The sequence below is a fragment of the Lepisma saccharinum genome, chromosome 9 (assembly GCF_977018435.1).
Source record: "Lepisma saccharinum chromosome 9, izLepSacc3.1, whole genome shotgun sequence".
In the NCBI taxonomy this organism is placed as follows: domain Eukaryota; kingdom Metazoa; phylum Arthropoda; class Insecta; order Zygentoma; family Lepismatidae; genus Lepisma; species Lepisma saccharinum.
The window spans coordinates 78171525-78190253 of NC_139237.1; the positions used below are offsets into that span (position 1 = coordinate 78171525).

The following is an 18729-nucleotide window of genomic DNA, read 5'->3' on the forward strand; positions in this document are numbered from 1 at the left end:
CTCTGCCTTTCTCTTTTCTTCGCAATTTCTTCCTTTGTTTCTCTGTCCCTCATCTTCTTCCCCCTTCTCTTTCTTTCGTGTTCTCTCTCTCACTCTCTATTTCTCCATGTTTATCCCTTGCTTCTCTTTTTTCGTGCTCTATACAGTTCTCTTTTCTCCTCTCAATTTCTTTCTTTTTCTTTTGCTTCTCTCTCCTCTCCATTTTCCTCCTCTCTCTTCCCCTCTTTCTCTTTCCTTTCCTCTATTTACTTTATTTCTTGCTGTTTCTATCTTCTTTTTCTCTCATATTCTCTCTTTTTCCTTTTCCTCTAGTTTCTAATTCAACTTTTGTTTTTCTCTATTTTTCTTCATTACTCTCTCCCTCTTCTTTTTCTTTATTGATTTATCTCTTGTTGTTATTGTTTTTTTTATTTATTTCTCTCTTTTTCTTACAATTCCATCTCATTCTTTCTATTGCGGTGTATTGTCGACTTCCGTGGCGAAATGGCCAGCGCAGACACTACGACGCCAGGGATCGCGGTCTCGAATCCTGGATAAGGTAGAAACTTTTGTGTAGGTCGTGATAGGAGAGTTATGAATAAAATGAAAAATTGGAAAGGGATATGACGGGAAGCACAACAGAAAATAATAATTAAATAAAATGTTGGTAGAACCTTTAAAGAAGTGGTAACTATCTCGACTTGTAATCAAAGCGTCCCGGGTTCGAATCTCCCACCATCGAGCGTGCTACGCTACAGTGGAATATCATTTTAATGTTACAATAATCGTAGACACATATTTGCAAAATATTCGCCTTGGTTGTTTCAGCCCACAGTCATCTATTTCATTTCCAAATATCACTGTGATGGACACATTTGTAAGATAGACTAACATGGGGATGGTGACTATGTTAATTTAAGTTTCAATTTCGCTGCGTCTTTGACTTCACGATGCATATTTGAGAGTCCACTCCCACAGACAAATTACGGTTGTACGTGTACAACTCGGCTTCGAGTGTATACCGCTCGTTTTGCCTGTGCGAGCGTTATTTACTCGAGTGAAGAAGCTCTCGATTCGGGATTCCGTACGCTATCTGGCGTCGTCCGTGAGAACTATCTGGCGTTCGAGCGAAATCCTATCCCTGCAGAACCTTACTACGAACTTTCGAGAAAAATATTTTTTAACTGAAATACATATACAACCAACGCAGCACAGGATTACGATTGACGCTAGTGGATTGTCCATGTACTTAGTATAAACAAAATATAAGTTTCATGCGAAGATATCAGTTTCGGTGTGCCATAATAATATACACTTAGATAAATTTTTCCTTCTTGCACGAGGCCGAGAGTCTAGGACACTCAATCTTAACTTCATCAAGCTTTTGCCAAGGCTCGATACCGTTAGCAACACGTTGAGTTGTTGACCAACGATCTTTGTAGAAAATAATCCTGGTTCGAGTCCTGGGTTGGATGTTTGTTCCTTTTCGACAGCTCCTTCATCAATTTCATGTCATCATCCTCACCGTCACGATTAGCTCAAAGAGGTAGAAACGCGACGTAAAATATGGAAAATATAAATGCAAAACGCTCTGGAAGATGAAGATTTTTTACTTGCTTCTGGACCAATCCAGAGACTGAAAAAGTATGATGATTAAATTGACGAACTGACTAGATCAACAGTAGTACTTGTAGCACTTATGGTTGATTATTTTGTTCAACTGTAGTAATAACTCATCAAATAAAAGAAAACTCTTCTGCCGTAATCTGTAACGGTGGCATAAAAGGGGGATTTTTTTTAATTTTCCTGTATCTTTTATCTGTTGTTTTCCCAAACTAGTTCTTAACAGGAATTCCCCTCACGTAGTAGTTACACAAGTTTAAACGTTCAACCATTTGATTTTGAAGTCTATGTCAGCATGGCGTAGGGTTACGAGACAAGGAAACAAATCATACTTCATTTCGTGACTGCATCTTTACTTGAGCTTATATTGTTATTTATCTACCTCTGAATACTTTACTCTCATGTATTCTACAAGCAAGGAAACCTATTTAGAAACGTACTCTTGCACAAAAGAACGCAGTGGCAGAGTGGTTAGCACAGCGCGCTACGACGCCAGGGGGCATGGGTGTTCTTTCTAAGTGTCCATCAATATCATCACTCATCCCCATCGTCGCGATTAGCCAAAATTGGCTGAAAAGATACGATAAATAACAAAAGTCAAATCAAACGAAGTCTCGTCCTTGTCTTGAATTTACAGACTCGGTCTCGTTTTTTACAGGGCAGCCTGAGACGACACCGAGACTAGTCTCGTGTCCCTAATCTGGCCCGCCGCTGCTCCAAATATCATCTTCGATATTTTCTTCTTACACCATGGTTTGTGAAATTTTCATCCTACAAATTTTGAAATGAGAAAATAAAGATAAGCTCATTAAAAATAATTTAGGTTATACCGGGTGTCCCAGAAGTCTTTCCCTGATTAGAAGCTTTATTCATATCCGCTATATGCAAGGTAGAGATGTGAACGTGGAGCCAAAATGTTGGAAAACTAACCAAGTTTTTTTGTTGCAGGTTTGAGTAACGTGGCTGCAGTGTAGCAGTGTCAGTGCCCAGAAAACCGGAAATGTTCACAAATCAGGAAAAAGCTCGGCATATCCTCTGGTATCACGACACCCGATCACTAATAACAGTGCAGAGGAACTTTCAAATGTACAGAATTCTTTCGTCTAGAATATCTGCAATCAATAAGTTGGTATTTAAAAAATAGAATTTATCTTTATTCCCAAATCCTGTCAAGTCCAAGAGACATTGTATGGAAAGATGCCACCCGATGTCAAGAGCATTAATTCCGGATTCCTTGGCACCGACACTGCTACACTACAGCCACATTACTGAAACCTGCAACAAATAAACTTGGTTAGTTTTCCAACATTTTGGCACCACTTTCACATCTCTACATTGCATATAGCGGATATGAATAAAGTTTGTAATCAGGGAAAGACTTCTGGGAAACCCGGTATTTAAAGCTTCTAGTTTGCATTTCTGATTTGAAAAAAGTTTAACATATTGAAGAATATTTCAGCTATGTCTTAGTGTCTGAACAACATCTAAAGAAACGTACTATTACTGTTACTTTGGGAAACAGAAAATTCCAGCAGCAGTTAGAATTAAATAGGACAAAACCGTTAAGAATAACAATTAAAATCATTGCTTTTTTTTTTTGGAATGAAAGGTTCCGGTGTTATCATAAAACTAAAGTAAAAAAAAGGTAAAGTGTTCCCCTGTGCTTAGCACCACGCCATGAAGGCGTATAGGGGGTGTGGGGGTAACGCCCCACACTTTCTTGATCCGGTCGTGAGTAGGGGTGATGTGATCAGCACCACGCCCCCCTGACCGCCTTTACCCCCCAGGGTTTCCCCCAGGTACCCATGCTATTCGACGCTGGGTGGGCGCCGGGGCCGCTTCCAACGTTAGAAAAGTTCCCATACTCAAAATATTGTGGTATATTCATAAATGATAGTTCATGGTGTTATATACACATGCATTTATTTCGTAAAAATGTTATTAATTTTAATCTCACCCATAAAAAAGGTGAAAAACGCCTGTACGGCGTTGCCTTGCGTATCGTCAGGAAAAGAAGCACAGTGTGGAGTACATTCTCAGTAGAAAAAATGTAGTTTAAAAATAATAAACTTCGCTAGAAAAAATAACATTGTTATAAACTATGTATTACACATTATTCTAAGTGAAATTTACAAAATAGTTATAAAACGCGATAAGCAAATAATTAGAATTTAACTATTCTTGATTTCAATGAATAACAATGGTCTTCAAGAGTCGAGTAACGCTTTGTATGTTTCAACTTCTACCCTTATCTCTGCCAAGTGCAAATTTCTCCATAGCATTTTCTGACTTTGTTGTCTTTTATTTTTTAATATTTTTCTTCAGCCCCTTCAGCCTACCCCTCGCTACGGGCTTGCCAAATATACAAATATTTGGTAAAAATCTTATTGACATTTAGAATCAATTAACACTTTATTGTGTACTAATTTAGATTTTGTCACTTTTAGATGTCTTGGAGGGAGAGTCATCTCCAATTCTCATATCAATCTCCTCCGGTGCTAACTCATCTGCCATTCAGCAATATCTCGCTGTTCGAAAAAGCTAGCCAAGGTTGCGATTCGCGGACTGACCAAGAGGCTAAAATTAAAACCCGCAACCGTTTCCACTGGCAAGTGACCAAAGTTCGCTGTGTCGTAAGTTACGTTGCACGGTTTACCGCCCCCCCTCTCTCTCTCTCTCTCTTCTCTAGAGAAGACGGACCGACGATTCCAAAGGATAAACACTTTGGCGGACCGACACCGGACATCTGCTATATTCCACGTCAGAACCTTCCACCATTGTGGATATATTTTAGCTCGCATTGTAAACAGGATTGTCGTCATATCCGGCTTATGTGAACATGGTCAGGAATTCTCGAATTGGTGCACAGGATCAGCGCGATGCGAATGATAAACTATTTGTAACAGCTTGATTTTATTTCTAATGAGAAATTTGATTTTCTGATTAGCCAACTGCCAATTCCATCAGATATCTAATCCATCATACCATCCCCCATTTTGTAATCTGAAGAATAGCAATTCCTTCAGCACAATAAATTTTACAGTGAATTTACAGTAGTAATGTCGCTACTGTAATTTAACTTATTCATTAGAGGTATTTGTATGGGGAGCGGCACAACTTTTTGTGGCTAATTTTCTTAAACTCCTTTCAATATTGTCTTACTCTCTCTATTTCCGGAATTTTTGCGTCATACCCTCCAGAGGGTGCATTCAGAAACTCTGAAGCGATTAATGCCTTAAATCAGTTATGAATAGTGTAGTTCTGTAAGTCCCCTATTGAAGAACGTGAGTTTCGTCATGTCTTTCCAAAAACATTCCCCTGAAGATAGCAAGTTGCATCGTGCCGTTCTAAAAATCCCTGAAGATAGTGAGTTGCATCGTGCCGTTCCAAATATCTTCCCCTGAAGAAAGCGAGTTGCATCGTACCGTTCCAAAAATCTTTCCCTGAAGATAGCGAGTTGCATCGTGCCGTTCTAAAAATCCCTGTAGATAGTGAGTTGCATCGCGCCGTTCCAAAAATCACCTTCCCCTGAAGATAGCGAGTTGCATCGTGCTGTTCCAAAAATCTTCCCCTGAAGATAGCGAGTTGCATCGTACCGTTCCAGAAATCTTCCCCTGAAGAAAGCCAGTTGCATCGTGCCGTTCAAAAATCTTTCCCTGAAGATAGCGAGTTGCATCGTGCCGTTCCAAAAATCCCTGAAGATAGCGAGTTGCATCGCGCCGTTCCAAAAATCATCTTCCCCTGAAGATAGCGAGTTGCATCGTGCTGTTCCAAAAATCTTCCCCTGAAGATAGCGAGTTGCATCGTACCGTTCCAAAAATCTTTCCCTGAAGATAGCGAGTTGCATCGTGCCGTTCCAAAAATCTTCCCCTGAAGATAGCGAGTTGCATCGTGCCGTTCCAAAAATCCCTGAAGATAGCGAGTTGCATCGCGCCGTTCCAAAAATCATCTTCCCCTGAAGATAGCGAGTTGCATCGTACCGTTCCAGAAACCTTTCCCTGAAGAAAGCCAGTTGCATCGTGCCGTTCCAAAAATCTTCCCCTGAAGATAGCGAGTTGCATCGTGCCGTTCCAGAAACCTTTCCCTGAAGAAAGCAAGTTGCATCGTACCGTTCCAAAAATCTTCCCCTGAAGATAGCGAGTTGCATCGTGCTGTTCCAAAAATCTTCCCCTGAAGATAGCGAGTTGCATCGTACCGTTCCAGAAACCTTTCCCTGAAGAAAGCCAGTTGCATCGTGCTGTTCCAAAAATCTTCCCCTGAAGATAGCGAGTTGCATCGTACCGTTCCAGAAACCTTTCCCTGAAGAAAGCCAGTTGCATCGTGCCGTTCCAAAAATCTTCCCCTGAAGAAAGCAAGTTGCATCGTACCGTTCCAAAAATCTTCCCCTGAAGATAGCGAGTTGCATCGCGTGTCGTTCCAAAAATCTTCCCCTGAAGATAGCGATTTGCATCGTACCGTTCCAAAAATATTCCCCTGAAGATAGCGAGTTGCATCGCGTGCCTTTCCAAAAAGCTTTCCCTGAAGATAGCGAGTTGCATCATGCCGTTCCAAAAATCATCTGCCGTTCCAAAAATCTTACCCTGAATATAGCTAGTTTCATCGTACCGTTCAGAAACCTTTCCCTGAAGAAAGCGAGCTGCATCGTGCCCAGGCACGTATCCAGAGAGGGGGCTTAGGGGGTCGAGCCCCCCGAAAGTTTTAGGTTTACACTAGATAAAATGAGGTTTTTTGTTTCTTGTGGTGTGAAATAAAATAATGTGACAATAATTTAAGCAGAGAAATAATTATCGAGGCAAGACGGAGAATGTTCCGTAACCCTGTTGTTGATAATATTGCACGTAAACTTTTGTTGCGCTTTCGGTGTTGTCGCAGCGCACTTCAGCACTATGTAGAGACTTGTCAGCATTTTGAAGCTGCATAACAAAGGTAGCGCCACACGTAGGGCGATTCGTTGTATTTTCTAATCTCTGGAAGGCGGGAGAGGGTATGTTCTTGAATGAGAGAAGGAGTCAACTACTGGCAATATTAACGAATCGTTTTATCTGCGGAACGTTCTAGCTAGAATATAATGAGGATATAAATTCGCGGAATCAATCTGTACAAAGGATTGATCTGTACAAAGAATCGGTTAATGAGATTTCAGAGGTAAGTGTGACAATTCATACAGTCGATTAGTGATCAGTCAGCGTCCTCTGGTTGCTTTATAAGATATAGTGATTCGAAAATCAAGACATTGACGATAGTAGAACTTCCGGGGCCTCAATGTAGTGCTAGTTCAGGTCGAGGGCCGAAGAGATCGAAGGTCTCTCTCTCTCTCTAAAGTGAATATTTCAGCAGTACCGGATATTGGAGTGGTATATTAAAACAGAAATAAGCTGCATAGATCAACTGAAAATCGAAGTTTTGAGTGATGATTTAGTTTTGCCACAACTAAATTTCGTATATGCAGTCCGAGAATTTCATGCTATAAAAAATACTTTTGTTTAAGCCTACTAGGTTCGAAACACATTCAAACACTTAACTACCATAAAGAGACAGCCGAAAATTTTATGAATGTCGAGAAGAGAAAGCAAGAAGATGTTGCATATGTAGACATTTTAGGCGGAAATTGCAGGCTCTACCAGGACCCGAATCAGGGCTCTACCAACTGAGCCACTTAGCCATCCTTGACTTAACCGATTTTTCGTTAAAATGTCTACATAGTACATGTCCTGTGTATATCAAATCATAAGGTTTGCCTGTATAGTGAATAAGCACAGAAAATATAGGAGAGAGAAGAAAACTGAGGATCATTACCACCGGTTAAGTAGATTTTTTTTCTTCTGTGGTCAAGAAGAGCTACTACTTCGAGGTGACAATGACAGTGGCCTAATAAGGGAGATTTCACACCGTGTCAACTGAGGATTTCACAAGTCGAAATTAGGTTTGTGCGGCCTTTTGTGTCGCTACGGTGTGAAACGTTGCTGTTGATTGGCCCATTCCAATCGACATGTATCGCGTGTCCCTTCGGTCTAAAACCTTCCTAAGTCTTGAAGTTACAAGGATGGAAAATTAGGGCCTTGTTAAGGTTAGGTGTGAAGGCAGGCAGACGACAGCACCCTAAAGGATCATATCCAAACCTGCAGGAAGAACGCATCTTACTTCAATCTCGAATACGGAATGATAAAAACTTCTGGTGAGTTGATTTTAAAAAATGTGTCCGAGATAAAGACTGGCGTGCCCAGGATTTTCGGAAGGGAGAGGGGTTACGCGTACTATTTTTGGTGGTCAATCCTGATTTTGCCATTTTTTCCTGTCTTTGACGTTCTTTTTTTTTCTTTTAAATAAAAGGAATACTGGGTGAAATGGGGTTATGACCTCAACAACCCTGCCTTGGGTACGTCACTGGAGATAAATGAATAAGCATTTGATCATACTGGGAGACGAAACATTAGATGTGTTGGGAACGGAAGGGTTTTCATTGTGCATTAATTGTTCCGTGATCCACCTGTATTCGAGAAGACTTCCTTTGTTTCTTGCCGATATATGAGCCGCGGTGGCTCAGTCGGTAACGCGTCTGACTACCATGCTAAAGGTCCCGGGTTCGATCCCCGGCCGGTTCAAATCCGGGAACTTTTCTAACGATGGAAGCGGCCCCGGCGCCCACCCAGCGTCGAATAACGTGGGTACCTGGGGGAAACCCTGGGGGGTAAAGGCGGGCAGGGGCGTGATGCTGATCACATCACCTCCACTCACGACCGGATCAAGAAAGTGTGGGGCGTTACCCCCACACCCCCTATACGCCTTCATGGCGTGGGGAGCACTTTACCTTTACCTTTTATATGACAAGACAGCGGAAGCTGTGACAGACATTTTTGAACACTTGTGAGTGCTAAGGCCTGAATCTGAACAATTTTATAAGAGCTGCAAACATAGGAGGACAAGACACGTTAGTGGTGTTCAGGCTCGAATCAGAGAGAAATATTCGAGAGCTCTCTGCGTCCAGTTCGCAGCCCACAATTTGAATCTCGCGTTGTCGAGTGGATTATCCATCCCGTGAATGTGTAACAGTTTCGTAAAAACACTCAAAGACACCATAGATGTTTTTATGCCTGATGAGAAGAAATGGACAAACACACATACTGAGATGGTTCCGGCACACAATGTTAATGCATCCAAACAGAGGAGTCGAGTGGTAAAAAAAAATCCGATTTCACGTTCTGATTAAAATGACAGCCTTACAGTGGCGACGATTTAAGAGGTAGTTGCTCCCCATTTTTTGCCTCAACATTATGGCCTCTTAATATTAAGCTTTGTCTACCAAGAGAAAGTAAACTTTCCTTGCACCGCCCTTCGCCCCTCCTGTTTTGGAACCCAATTGCCACCACTGATCTTAAACATACAATTGTGAGGTTCTTACTATACCTCTTAAAAAAATGGTGTTGAGCCCCCCCCCCCCCTGAAAGGAATTCCTGGGTGCGTGCCTGATCGTGCCGTTCCAAAAATCATCTTCCCCTGAAGATAGCGAGTTTTATCGTTCCGTTCCAAAAATCTTCTCATGAAGAACGTGAATTCTCATGCCGTTCCAAAATTTCTACTCGTGCCCGAGGCCAGTAGAAGGTGTGCCAACATCTGGCCATGTTATTCAATCAATGCATAGGCAAAATAAAAGAGTTGAAATTTGATAGGCATTGATTCAATAACATAGCACACCTGGTACTGGCCTCTGATATGACCAATGTTGCCAGTACACCTCGTAATTTCAAAAAAACAAAAACAACATACTTTTTCATGAATATGCCAAAATTAACCCCATAAAACCGCCTGTAATGCATAAAATGCAATCTTTAATCAATTCGATAAATGTCTACACAGACCGTTGGTACAAATCCAAGTAACTTCACAGCTGCCTTTTATCCATGTTTTTTCATACTTTGTACAAAAACGTTTTTACACGTCAATAACTTTTTTTGCGCATACTGAACGTTCATATATAGCATGATTTTCTCGTTTAATGTTTTTTTTTAAATCCTCATAGACAAAGTTGTTAATCCCCAGTGTAAGTTTCATGTCTCTATCGCTATTTGTAGAAATGTTACATACGTTCAAAATTCGGTTGCGTCATTTTTCGGACACCCTGTATAAAAATCAATAAATCAACGGGAAAATGTGAACGTGTTAACTTGTTAATTTTTTTTAACACCCTGAACCTTTTCCTGGAAGGAATCAAACGGAAAGAGGACGACACAAAGACTCCAGAACACTTTACCTGCTTTCGGCTGAGGAGGTGGTGGCGGAGGCATAGGGGGAGCCGCAGGCATGGGTGGCGGGGTCCTGGGGGCCACCGCGCCGTTCTCCTTCGGCTGGGGCGCCGCTGGGGGCGCGGGCTTCGAAGGGATGATGGTGATCTTGCTCTGCTTCCGGCCGGGAGGGGGCGCGGGGACCGGTTCTTCAGGAGCCGAGTTCCTTCCGGAAGCCGTCGGTTTTGCGGTGCTGGTCTTCTTGGCGGCTGAATTCTGGGGCTTCTTGGGTTCCTCCTTGGGCGCGACCACCGGTGCGCTCGGTGACGGCTCGTCCCTGCTCTGTCTCCTCCACGGGGCCCCGCTCGGTTGTGGTGGGTCCGCGCTCTCCTTGACCCAAGGGGGCCTGAATGTTGTTCTCTGGGCTGGCGGGCCCTTCTGTTGATTGACTGCCGGCATTGGGCAGATGTAGATGGGCGAAAACCTGCGGAAGTAAGACCACCAATCAGGATTGACTAAACAACAATAATTCGATCGTAACACAAAATAAACATACATAGACTACATGTTTCAAAACCCCAGAAAATATCCTCAAATAGGAGATTTTAAAGTTTAGCACAGATTCATTGTCCAATTATTTTTCTTCAGAATATTTAAATCAGAGGTGGTCAACCCTCAGTATACATTGTGCCACTTTTTATGTGCAGAGCTTCTGAATGTTCCACACCCGTCCCACGTATCTAGAAATGATATAATAATATATAAAACTAAAGCAAATAAAAATAATATATTGAAACCTTTGGAAGAGGTTTGTTTCACTGGTAATCGGAAATAAGCAGGAGTGAGACTTCTCAAAAAGCGAAAGAGGGACGGCAGGAAGAGAGGGGACAGGGGAAGGCTACGCCCCCCACCGCCAGAAATTGAATGCCGGTTGAATGGCAAATTTCTTGTATGTAGCACTTTACACAATGATAATTTTTTGTTCGAAAATGTAATAACCACACCGAACCACTATATGTGCCTCCACCGGGTATCGACACCCTGTACTTCATTTTGCAGACTATTGAGACTCACAGCCAGTAAAATCCTCTGAGGGTAGTCGCGGCGATTGGGTTCCAAAACTTGGGGGGCAATGGCAGTTTACTTTCCCTTCGTACATAAGGTTTAGCATAGTGCGGGGGCAAAAGTGGGAAAAAGTGTGGTGGGGGCAACTGCCCCCCCCTAATTGCCGCCACTGTCTGTGTGGCTTGTGTTATCCATGTGTGTTTGTAACTGTCTCTTTATCCATTTCACCATTTATTCTCATCTCCGTGATTAGCCAAAAGTGTCAGAAAAGCGAAATAATATTAAGTATATTAATGAATCAATCGATCAAATATGCCATTAATTAATGGAATACCTAGATCCTGGTTTCGAGCAACAAATCATAGAGGGCGCTGCATTAGTCATAATTTAGTTGTTCGTCGCAATGTTGTGAAGCAAAATGAATTGTCATAAGCATGCGAGTAAAATTGTTTACCTCCCTGTTTCATTTAGAGTAAGCTTGATATGTTTAGCAGGTGTAGCGGGGGAAATAGGGAAATGATATCTTACTACAATTTCACGGACATGTAAAAATGTCCTTCGTATGGATATGTATGGGGGTTATGAAAATATTCAGTATGAATTGCGTGATTTTCGTAGTTTTACTTTTTTGAGTTTGAGTTCTTAAGTCCACTATGTGCACAGAAAGGCTAATCGGGACTGGACCTAAAGTTTAAAGTGGATTCCAAACCACCATGTGCCCCCACGGGTCGTGTGATTTCTTGTTTGGTTTTTAACATATATAGGGTGTTCCGTATAGGACGCCGAATTAGAAAATTAAATTAAAATAGGGAAAATATCATGGAAATAGTTATATTTCACATATATGTAAGCAGTAACATCTCCCATTTACGTATGAAAGACAATGTGAGGCATATGTCCACCCCCACTGAGTCTGCATGCATTTATACGCTCCACAAAATTATTGATAACCCTCTCGCAGATGTCTGTTCCAATGCCTCCAATCACCCGTATGATTTCCGCCTTAAGTTCCAAGAGGGTTCGTGGTTTGTTGGCGCACACCTGTGATTTCACAAACCCCCATAAGAAGAAATCACAGGGTGTAAGATCACATGACCTTGCCGGCCATTCCTGGTCACCACTTTGGTAAAATGTCTTCACAGTAAGAACACGTTGCTCAATCGTAAACTGTTCCATATCGTAACCACAACAAACGAGTCAAAGCAATTGAGGCTACATTAATCGGCATGACAACAGATACCAACATTGGTAAGAACAGGTCTGCCAACCCCGAAACAAAACAATAGCACTCGATTCAAATTCGGCGTTCTATGCGGAGCACCCTTTGGTTCTTTTTTATTTGGTTATTCTGTGTGATAAATGCAGGAAATATCCAGTGGGAGAAAATTATGTTGTTTTGCAGCATTGCTGACGTCATAGTTTCGTCTTTTGGCATGCATATCGCTGGCACTTGTCTGATAAACAATTTTATTACAATTAACTGTTAGGCAGTGTTGCCAGTTCACTTGAAATTCGTCTAGAAGGAGAAAGGGGAACTATGTAACATCTCAACACTCTAAAGTGTATCTCAAACAGGAGCACATCTACTCAGTGGGATGGGGGAGGTGGCTACATTGAAAGGTCTCTCAGCACAATGGCACCGAGTGGAGCGTTTGTGAAATGGCTCGGTAAACGTTTCAAGTGATATTTAGCGATGTGCTAACCACTCCGCCACGGGGGCGGGCAGAGAGAGATAGAGAGGGATATAGAAAGGTGTGTGTGTGTATGTGTGTGAGTGTGTGTGTGTGTGTGTGTGTGTGAGAGAGAGAGGAATTTCTTTCCTTCGTTCTCTCTCTTTCTCTATCTTCTCCTTCAAATCCCGGACTGGTCATGGGTGGTCTTTGTGAATCTTTGTGCCTTCATAAATTTCATCACGTCATCACTCATCCTCATTTTCGCGATAGCCAAAAGTGGCAGAAAGGCGAAGTAAAATGAACCAAAACAATCAATTTCTCCTTCTCTTTCTCTGAGAACCTGAAACCCATCAGAGAGGGGGGAGAGGAGGGAGTTTCCCCTCTCCCTCTCTCTCTCTCCTAATGGCCCTGAGGAAGTTTTTATTAGCGTTTTTTTTAAAGTTTTTCTTTTACATTTTTAATGCGGTTCGTTCCCCTTTATAACCTTGCACTTTTAGCCTTTCTCAAGGGACTTTTCACACCCTTTTTTTAAAAATTCTCAGGGAAGATATTTCCCCATCAAGGATGCAAAATGACCATATGCGCCGCTGCACCCCAAAATTTCAAGTCATCCATTCATTCTAGGTACGTGCCTGTGCCTTAAATTAAAAATAGTGGATAAATATGCCCTTGTGTTGCAACACTGCACCTGACATTTTCTGAGCTGAGTAAATGACCACCTTTGACACCCATCCCCCCTTCCCTACTCGCAGCCACAAACACACACATGAGTTTTGGCAATAGAGTATTTTCCTATCCAGCAGTCAACACCCTTCCTCACTTCACGGACTCTCCGATAATTTTTGGCAAACGACACAACGAGGGTTTAAAATAGACCGGGACCTTGCAACTTTCTAAGACGGCAGTTACCGAGAGGGGAAGAGGGGGGGGGGGTTGCCACATGCAGATCTAATGAGGTAACTCCTCAAGAATTTCCGCCAGCGAGTTTCGCATTTGGCAGTTATTGTAGAGTCGTTTTGTGTGTATCAAGTCTAGATGTCACTAGCAGTAGGATTAAATTTCTACAGTGAGTGGGTAGCAGATGTGTGTGCTCTTGAAGCCTTTGGGGTGGCTCACTTGAAGCCAGTTTTAAATAAGAGAACAATCCTACGGGCTCCTCTTAGAGCATTACATAATTTTCATTCGTCCATTTTCATCACGGAATAGGATATCATAAGTTTCCCGTCCGGGATCATGTTAGTTAATGTCAGAATTAAAGTTGGTTAAATAGTATTCTAGGAAGAAAGGCCAGATTTGAACTAAGAAGTTTATATTCTGTGATTTGGTTGATATGATTTTGTGAAGCAATGTTGTACAGTGGTAGGAAGGAAGGAACAAAATCAACTTGTTGCAATTTTTCACCCTTATTACGACTGCCATCTTGTGAGAGTTCATTTTATTTAACGGTTAAATGTACTAATTATATTTTTGATGAGGGAGTCTACAAATAAACGAGAAAAAAATTATGGTCCTACTGTTTAACATTCTGGAATATTGAAAAAATAAACATGAATATAATTTTTTAAGGATGGTTTCAGGATGACGTAAAGTCTGATAAATTCTAGTGGGTATGTGGTCCTTGAAAATCTTGATTTTTAATGCGTGTTATGTTTTGCTATTGCTAAATCTAAATGACAGTTTTATCCACAAATACGAATATAAAATTTGAGTAGAAAATTGTCACCAAGTGAAATTAGTATTGTATTTTTTTCATTTTCCATAACTTTTCTGTCCCTTGTTAGGTTAATCACGACAATGAGAATTATGTGAAATAGACGAAAAAGCAGACACAATGGAGCATACCCTAAGTACAAATGTAATTATCCGAGGGTTGCTGGAAAAGTTTCTGCAAACTACCACCAACAGTGGCGCTAGTGTTCCGCTATTATAAAAATCGGAAGACCTTTTTTATGTTTAAATTATCTTTGATTGTTTGTTTAAGCCTATTCGTTTATTATATTTCACAACAGTTTGAAGAAGTAGTTTCGTGTGAGAAATGGAAATTTCTCGTGAACACTTTCGGGCAATGATCTTTTAATGATTTCAAATGTAGTTTAACATCGAAACAATGCATCGAGCGACTTCATTTGGCTTTTGGGGATGAAGCACCATACAATAGGACTGTGTACAATTGCTTTTCCGAATTCCAGCGTGGTCGCACATTTTTCAGTGATGAATTTCGTGAAGGTCGTCCATCCACGTCTGTTGTTGCCAGTAATGTTGATGCTGTGCGTGAAATGATTGAGAGAGATCGGCATGTGACATACCGTGAGATTCAGGTCCTTGAACATTGACATGAAAGCAATACATACGATTTTGCCTGGTCATCTGAACGTACGGAAACTTTCAAGCCTTTGGATCCCACGCGACTTGACCGAAGCTTAAATACAGGCTTGTGTAAATTGGTGTAAAGAAATGCTCAAAAAATTCAACCGAGGCAAGTCAAATTTGGTATACTACATCGTCACAGGGAACGAAACTTGGATCTATTCATACGAACCCGAAACTAAACAGCAATCCACTGTTTGGGTGTTTCAAAGTAAGCCGAAACCAACAAAAGTTGTTCGTTCGAGGGGAACTGCCAAGCAAATGATTGCTTGTTTCTTCGGTTATACCGGACATGTGGCAACAATAGCTTTAGAAGATTGAAGGTATACAACAATTTTTTTGCCAGAGGTCATCAATGAATTGCGTAAAACAAACCCATATCGTCGCATTATTCTTCACCACGAGAACGCCAATTCCGACTCAGCACACCAAACTGTTGATTTTTTGTCCAGTAAAATGTCGAATTAATGACTCATTTTCCGTACTCACCTGATTTAGCACCTAATGACTTCTTTTTGTTCCCTCACATGAAAAATAAGATGCGTGGTGAGCAATTTGTGTCGCCTGAAGCAGCTGTTGGCGCATTCCGAACAGCGGTTTCTGAGGTATCAGCTTTAGAGTGGAAAAAATGCTTTCAAAATTGGTTTGAGTGTATGCAAAAGTGTATCGATCTTACGGGTGAATACTTTGAAAAACAATAAAGCCATTCCCAGAATTTCACATGTCTTTTTTCATATTGATTGCAAAAACTTTTCCAGCAGTTCTCGTATAGCCATTCTGCAGAAAGCTTACCGACTCTATCCCCTCACTTTTTTAATTAAATTTACCGCCGCCGTGTCTCACTCAGCATATGTAGATATTTATGTTAATTTCAGCGCCCGTTGAGATTCGACGCCCTGAGCGGTTGATCAATTCAACCGTCCCTTTTGCCGTCTCTGTTCAAAATAACCCGAAAAAGTTATGAAATGCGTATTTGTGATATTGCTGCAACATAAGCAAGTCATCCCTCCTCTCCCCTCGTCGATTTGAACGAATACTTGCAAATTTTTGCAGTCTCTCGCAAATTGCTAATTCTCTCTTGCAGAACTAAAAAATTGCACCGAACAATTCAGCGCCATTTCGCTGTTAACGAAGCGGAGAAAGAAAAATCGAAATTAAAAAAAAATCCGTGAATTTTTACCTTAACGACCTCATTCGCATCACCGAATATTTGACATCCCTGAGGGAATCATTTACGTATCTGCATCCCCTTCCCCCCTTTGAAACCCGGAAATCTCACCGTACGTACCAGTCCGTGCCTATCTCGTCAACTGGTAAACACCAGATACATTCTTAATACGCAACTGATTGTTTACCCTCGCTTCGAGTGAGTAAGCTTGCAAAAAGCCTGATGTTGAAAACGTAGTCATGCGAATGATTACGTCACGCGAGCACTTGATTTTTCTGTCAACAGCTACATTTTGATGGAATGAAATTCGATGCTGGAATTACGGTGTCATCGACCCTGGAGATTAATGCTTGATTACAAGATTACTGGGTTATCGAACGGCATCCAGTGCGTATCATTTTTGCCTTTTTGTTTTGTTGTTTAACAAATTCACATTGTTCAAAACAAACAGGAAGACGAGCTCAGCTTTGTTCGTACCATGTAATCATAATTTAGCACATTGCATTATTGTTTACCTACGCATTGTGACTGACAATATAAAACCTACATCAATCGGACGTTATTATGTAAACTTCTACGTTGAGCAGATTCATTTCGCGGATGCCAATTTTTTGTTTTTCCAGTGCTGAGAATTTATCCACATAGCCTACTCCTAATACTGGGTTGGCAATTTTTTTTAAAAGTTTTAAACAGTGTTTTAACCAACAAGAGGAAAACATCTCTTGAAACATTATGCCAAAGTAAAGTTATTTTATAAGAAAAATGATTGACAAGGGATATAAATGATCAAATGAAGGGTTATTTCTAGTTATACGAGCATCGAGGGCCTCCACGATGACGTAGTGGTAACGTCATTGCCTTGTAATCAAGGGGTTCTGGGTTCGATACCCGGTGGAGCACTTTAAACTGTAGGTCCAGTCCCGACTAGCTTATCTGTACATAAAGTGGACTTACAACAACACACACGAGCATCGTAAACACTTAACTAACATATTACAATGCTTATTTACGTTATATTAGAATCCCCCCAGGTATGGTATTTAAGAATACATGCAGATTACTTCACAGTTTTCAGGTAACCAAAATGTCTTCGTACAATATTTCTATTTGCCAGAACTCATATATATATATATATATATATATATATATATATATATATATATATATATCACCTTTCAACCCAAACTGAGTTGCCTAGCTTAGAGTAGATTTTTACAAACCAAATTACCACAATCACTTCGAAACATTTGTCTTTGTTGAAGAATATAAGAAGAACCTATCTTAAATTAGCCATGCGTATCATGCATTTATTTGCCATGCAAAAATAAGTGACTTACATATTTGCAATTTGTTACTGTCTTCAGAAAAGTCCCTTTAGAAGCTATCCCAGTCAGTTGAAGAGAGGCTGTAATTTATTAAAGCTGTGTTTCTGCAATAAAGACTATTATAGCTCAGACTAGCATAAAACATGCAACAAGTAAGATATTACTTAATAAGGCGCTACATTAAAATTGAATTTAAAGTTTGCATAAGCCTATATTAAAGTCAGTGTTGTGAAGCAGAGCTAAGTACTGTTTAAATCATTGCAAGAAATGTTCAGTGTACGGTCACCGGCAAAAAAAAATGGGACACCTAGATCCTGCAATGCGTTATGTGTGTTGTCCAATTCTACGACGATCAGCCGACTTCAATAGCAACTTCAGAATAGGAAGTTCTGCTATCGCCGTAGAGTTCTGCAACACACGTAACGCCTTGCTGGGAAGCCAGTATTTCAGGGTCTAGGTGACCATTTTTATCGCCGGTGATTGTACATGTTAGCAGGCAATGTGTGAGGAAAGAAAGTGTGGACAGAGATTAACTATATCACAAAAAGTAAGCGTTAAAGTAAAATCGTAACAATCTGTAGAATCTCTAAAATGTAAAGTACAAATAACTCCGAACCCCAAACATTTAGCCATCACCTTTCCAGTCAGGAAATAATGAGAAACATCTAAGGAATGTCTTGTCAGGCATTGCCAAGCTTCCTTGAGCTTCCTTGATCGCCATCGTTGCAAACAGGTGTGAACAATTGCAATCCAGGAAGAGACTACAGGTAACTGAGTCGGCATTATTGAGTAAATTCGAGTGGAATAAATGTCTGGGGGAACGGAGGTCAGTGGTCAGTTCTAAACTTTCAGTCAGAGGGTGCAGAAGCACGAGCTAAAAGTGTAGAAGAAGGGAGTGAAGTCTGGGCTTCCAGACTTGCACAACAAACGGGCACTTCGTTTTGACCACGTCCGTGGTTCGACACCTCGAGGGAGCACCTCCACACAGTGAGAGACAGGTATTTCCATACGCCATCCTGATCCAGTCCAGTGTTTCTTTCAGGCACCTTTCCGCCCCACCGGACAAAATTGTACAAAAAAACCAAAGTATAAAATTTTTTCGCTGCCGTTGTTTCCCTCGCATCGGACCGCATTACTTTGTCACTATTGTAATGCTAATTGCTCAAGATAATATTTGTAAATGTTAGACAACAGACTAATAAAAAGAAACAGAGACAAATAGAAAAAAAATCTATGTCTTTCCACATTGAATTACTAAGTATACTTAGGTCTCCGCATCCTACTTTATTTTTGTTACTGTACGTCATTTC

At 41.0% G+C, this 18729-nt stretch overlaps 1 protein-coding gene across 2 annotated transcripts in view; it reads right to left on the reverse strand.

The window, feature by feature from the left end:
- Positions 1-18729, reverse strand: part of LOC145992174 (uncharacterized) — a 53774-nt gene that overhangs the window by 12553 nt on the left and 22492 nt on the right. Inside the window, exons 2-3 of one of the 2 annotated variants that reach the window (XM_083128471.1) lie at positions 17432-17523; positions 9851-10305 (exon numbers count right to left, since the gene is read on the reverse strand). In XM_083128471.1, the coding sequence (XP_082984597.1) occupies positions 9851-10305; positions 17432-17433 (457 nt within the window). In that variant the 5' untranslated portion in view covers positions 17434-17523. The remainder of the gene's footprint in view (positions 1-9850; positions 10306-17431; positions 17524-18729) is intronic. The other variant, XM_083128472.1, reaches the window with a different exon arrangement.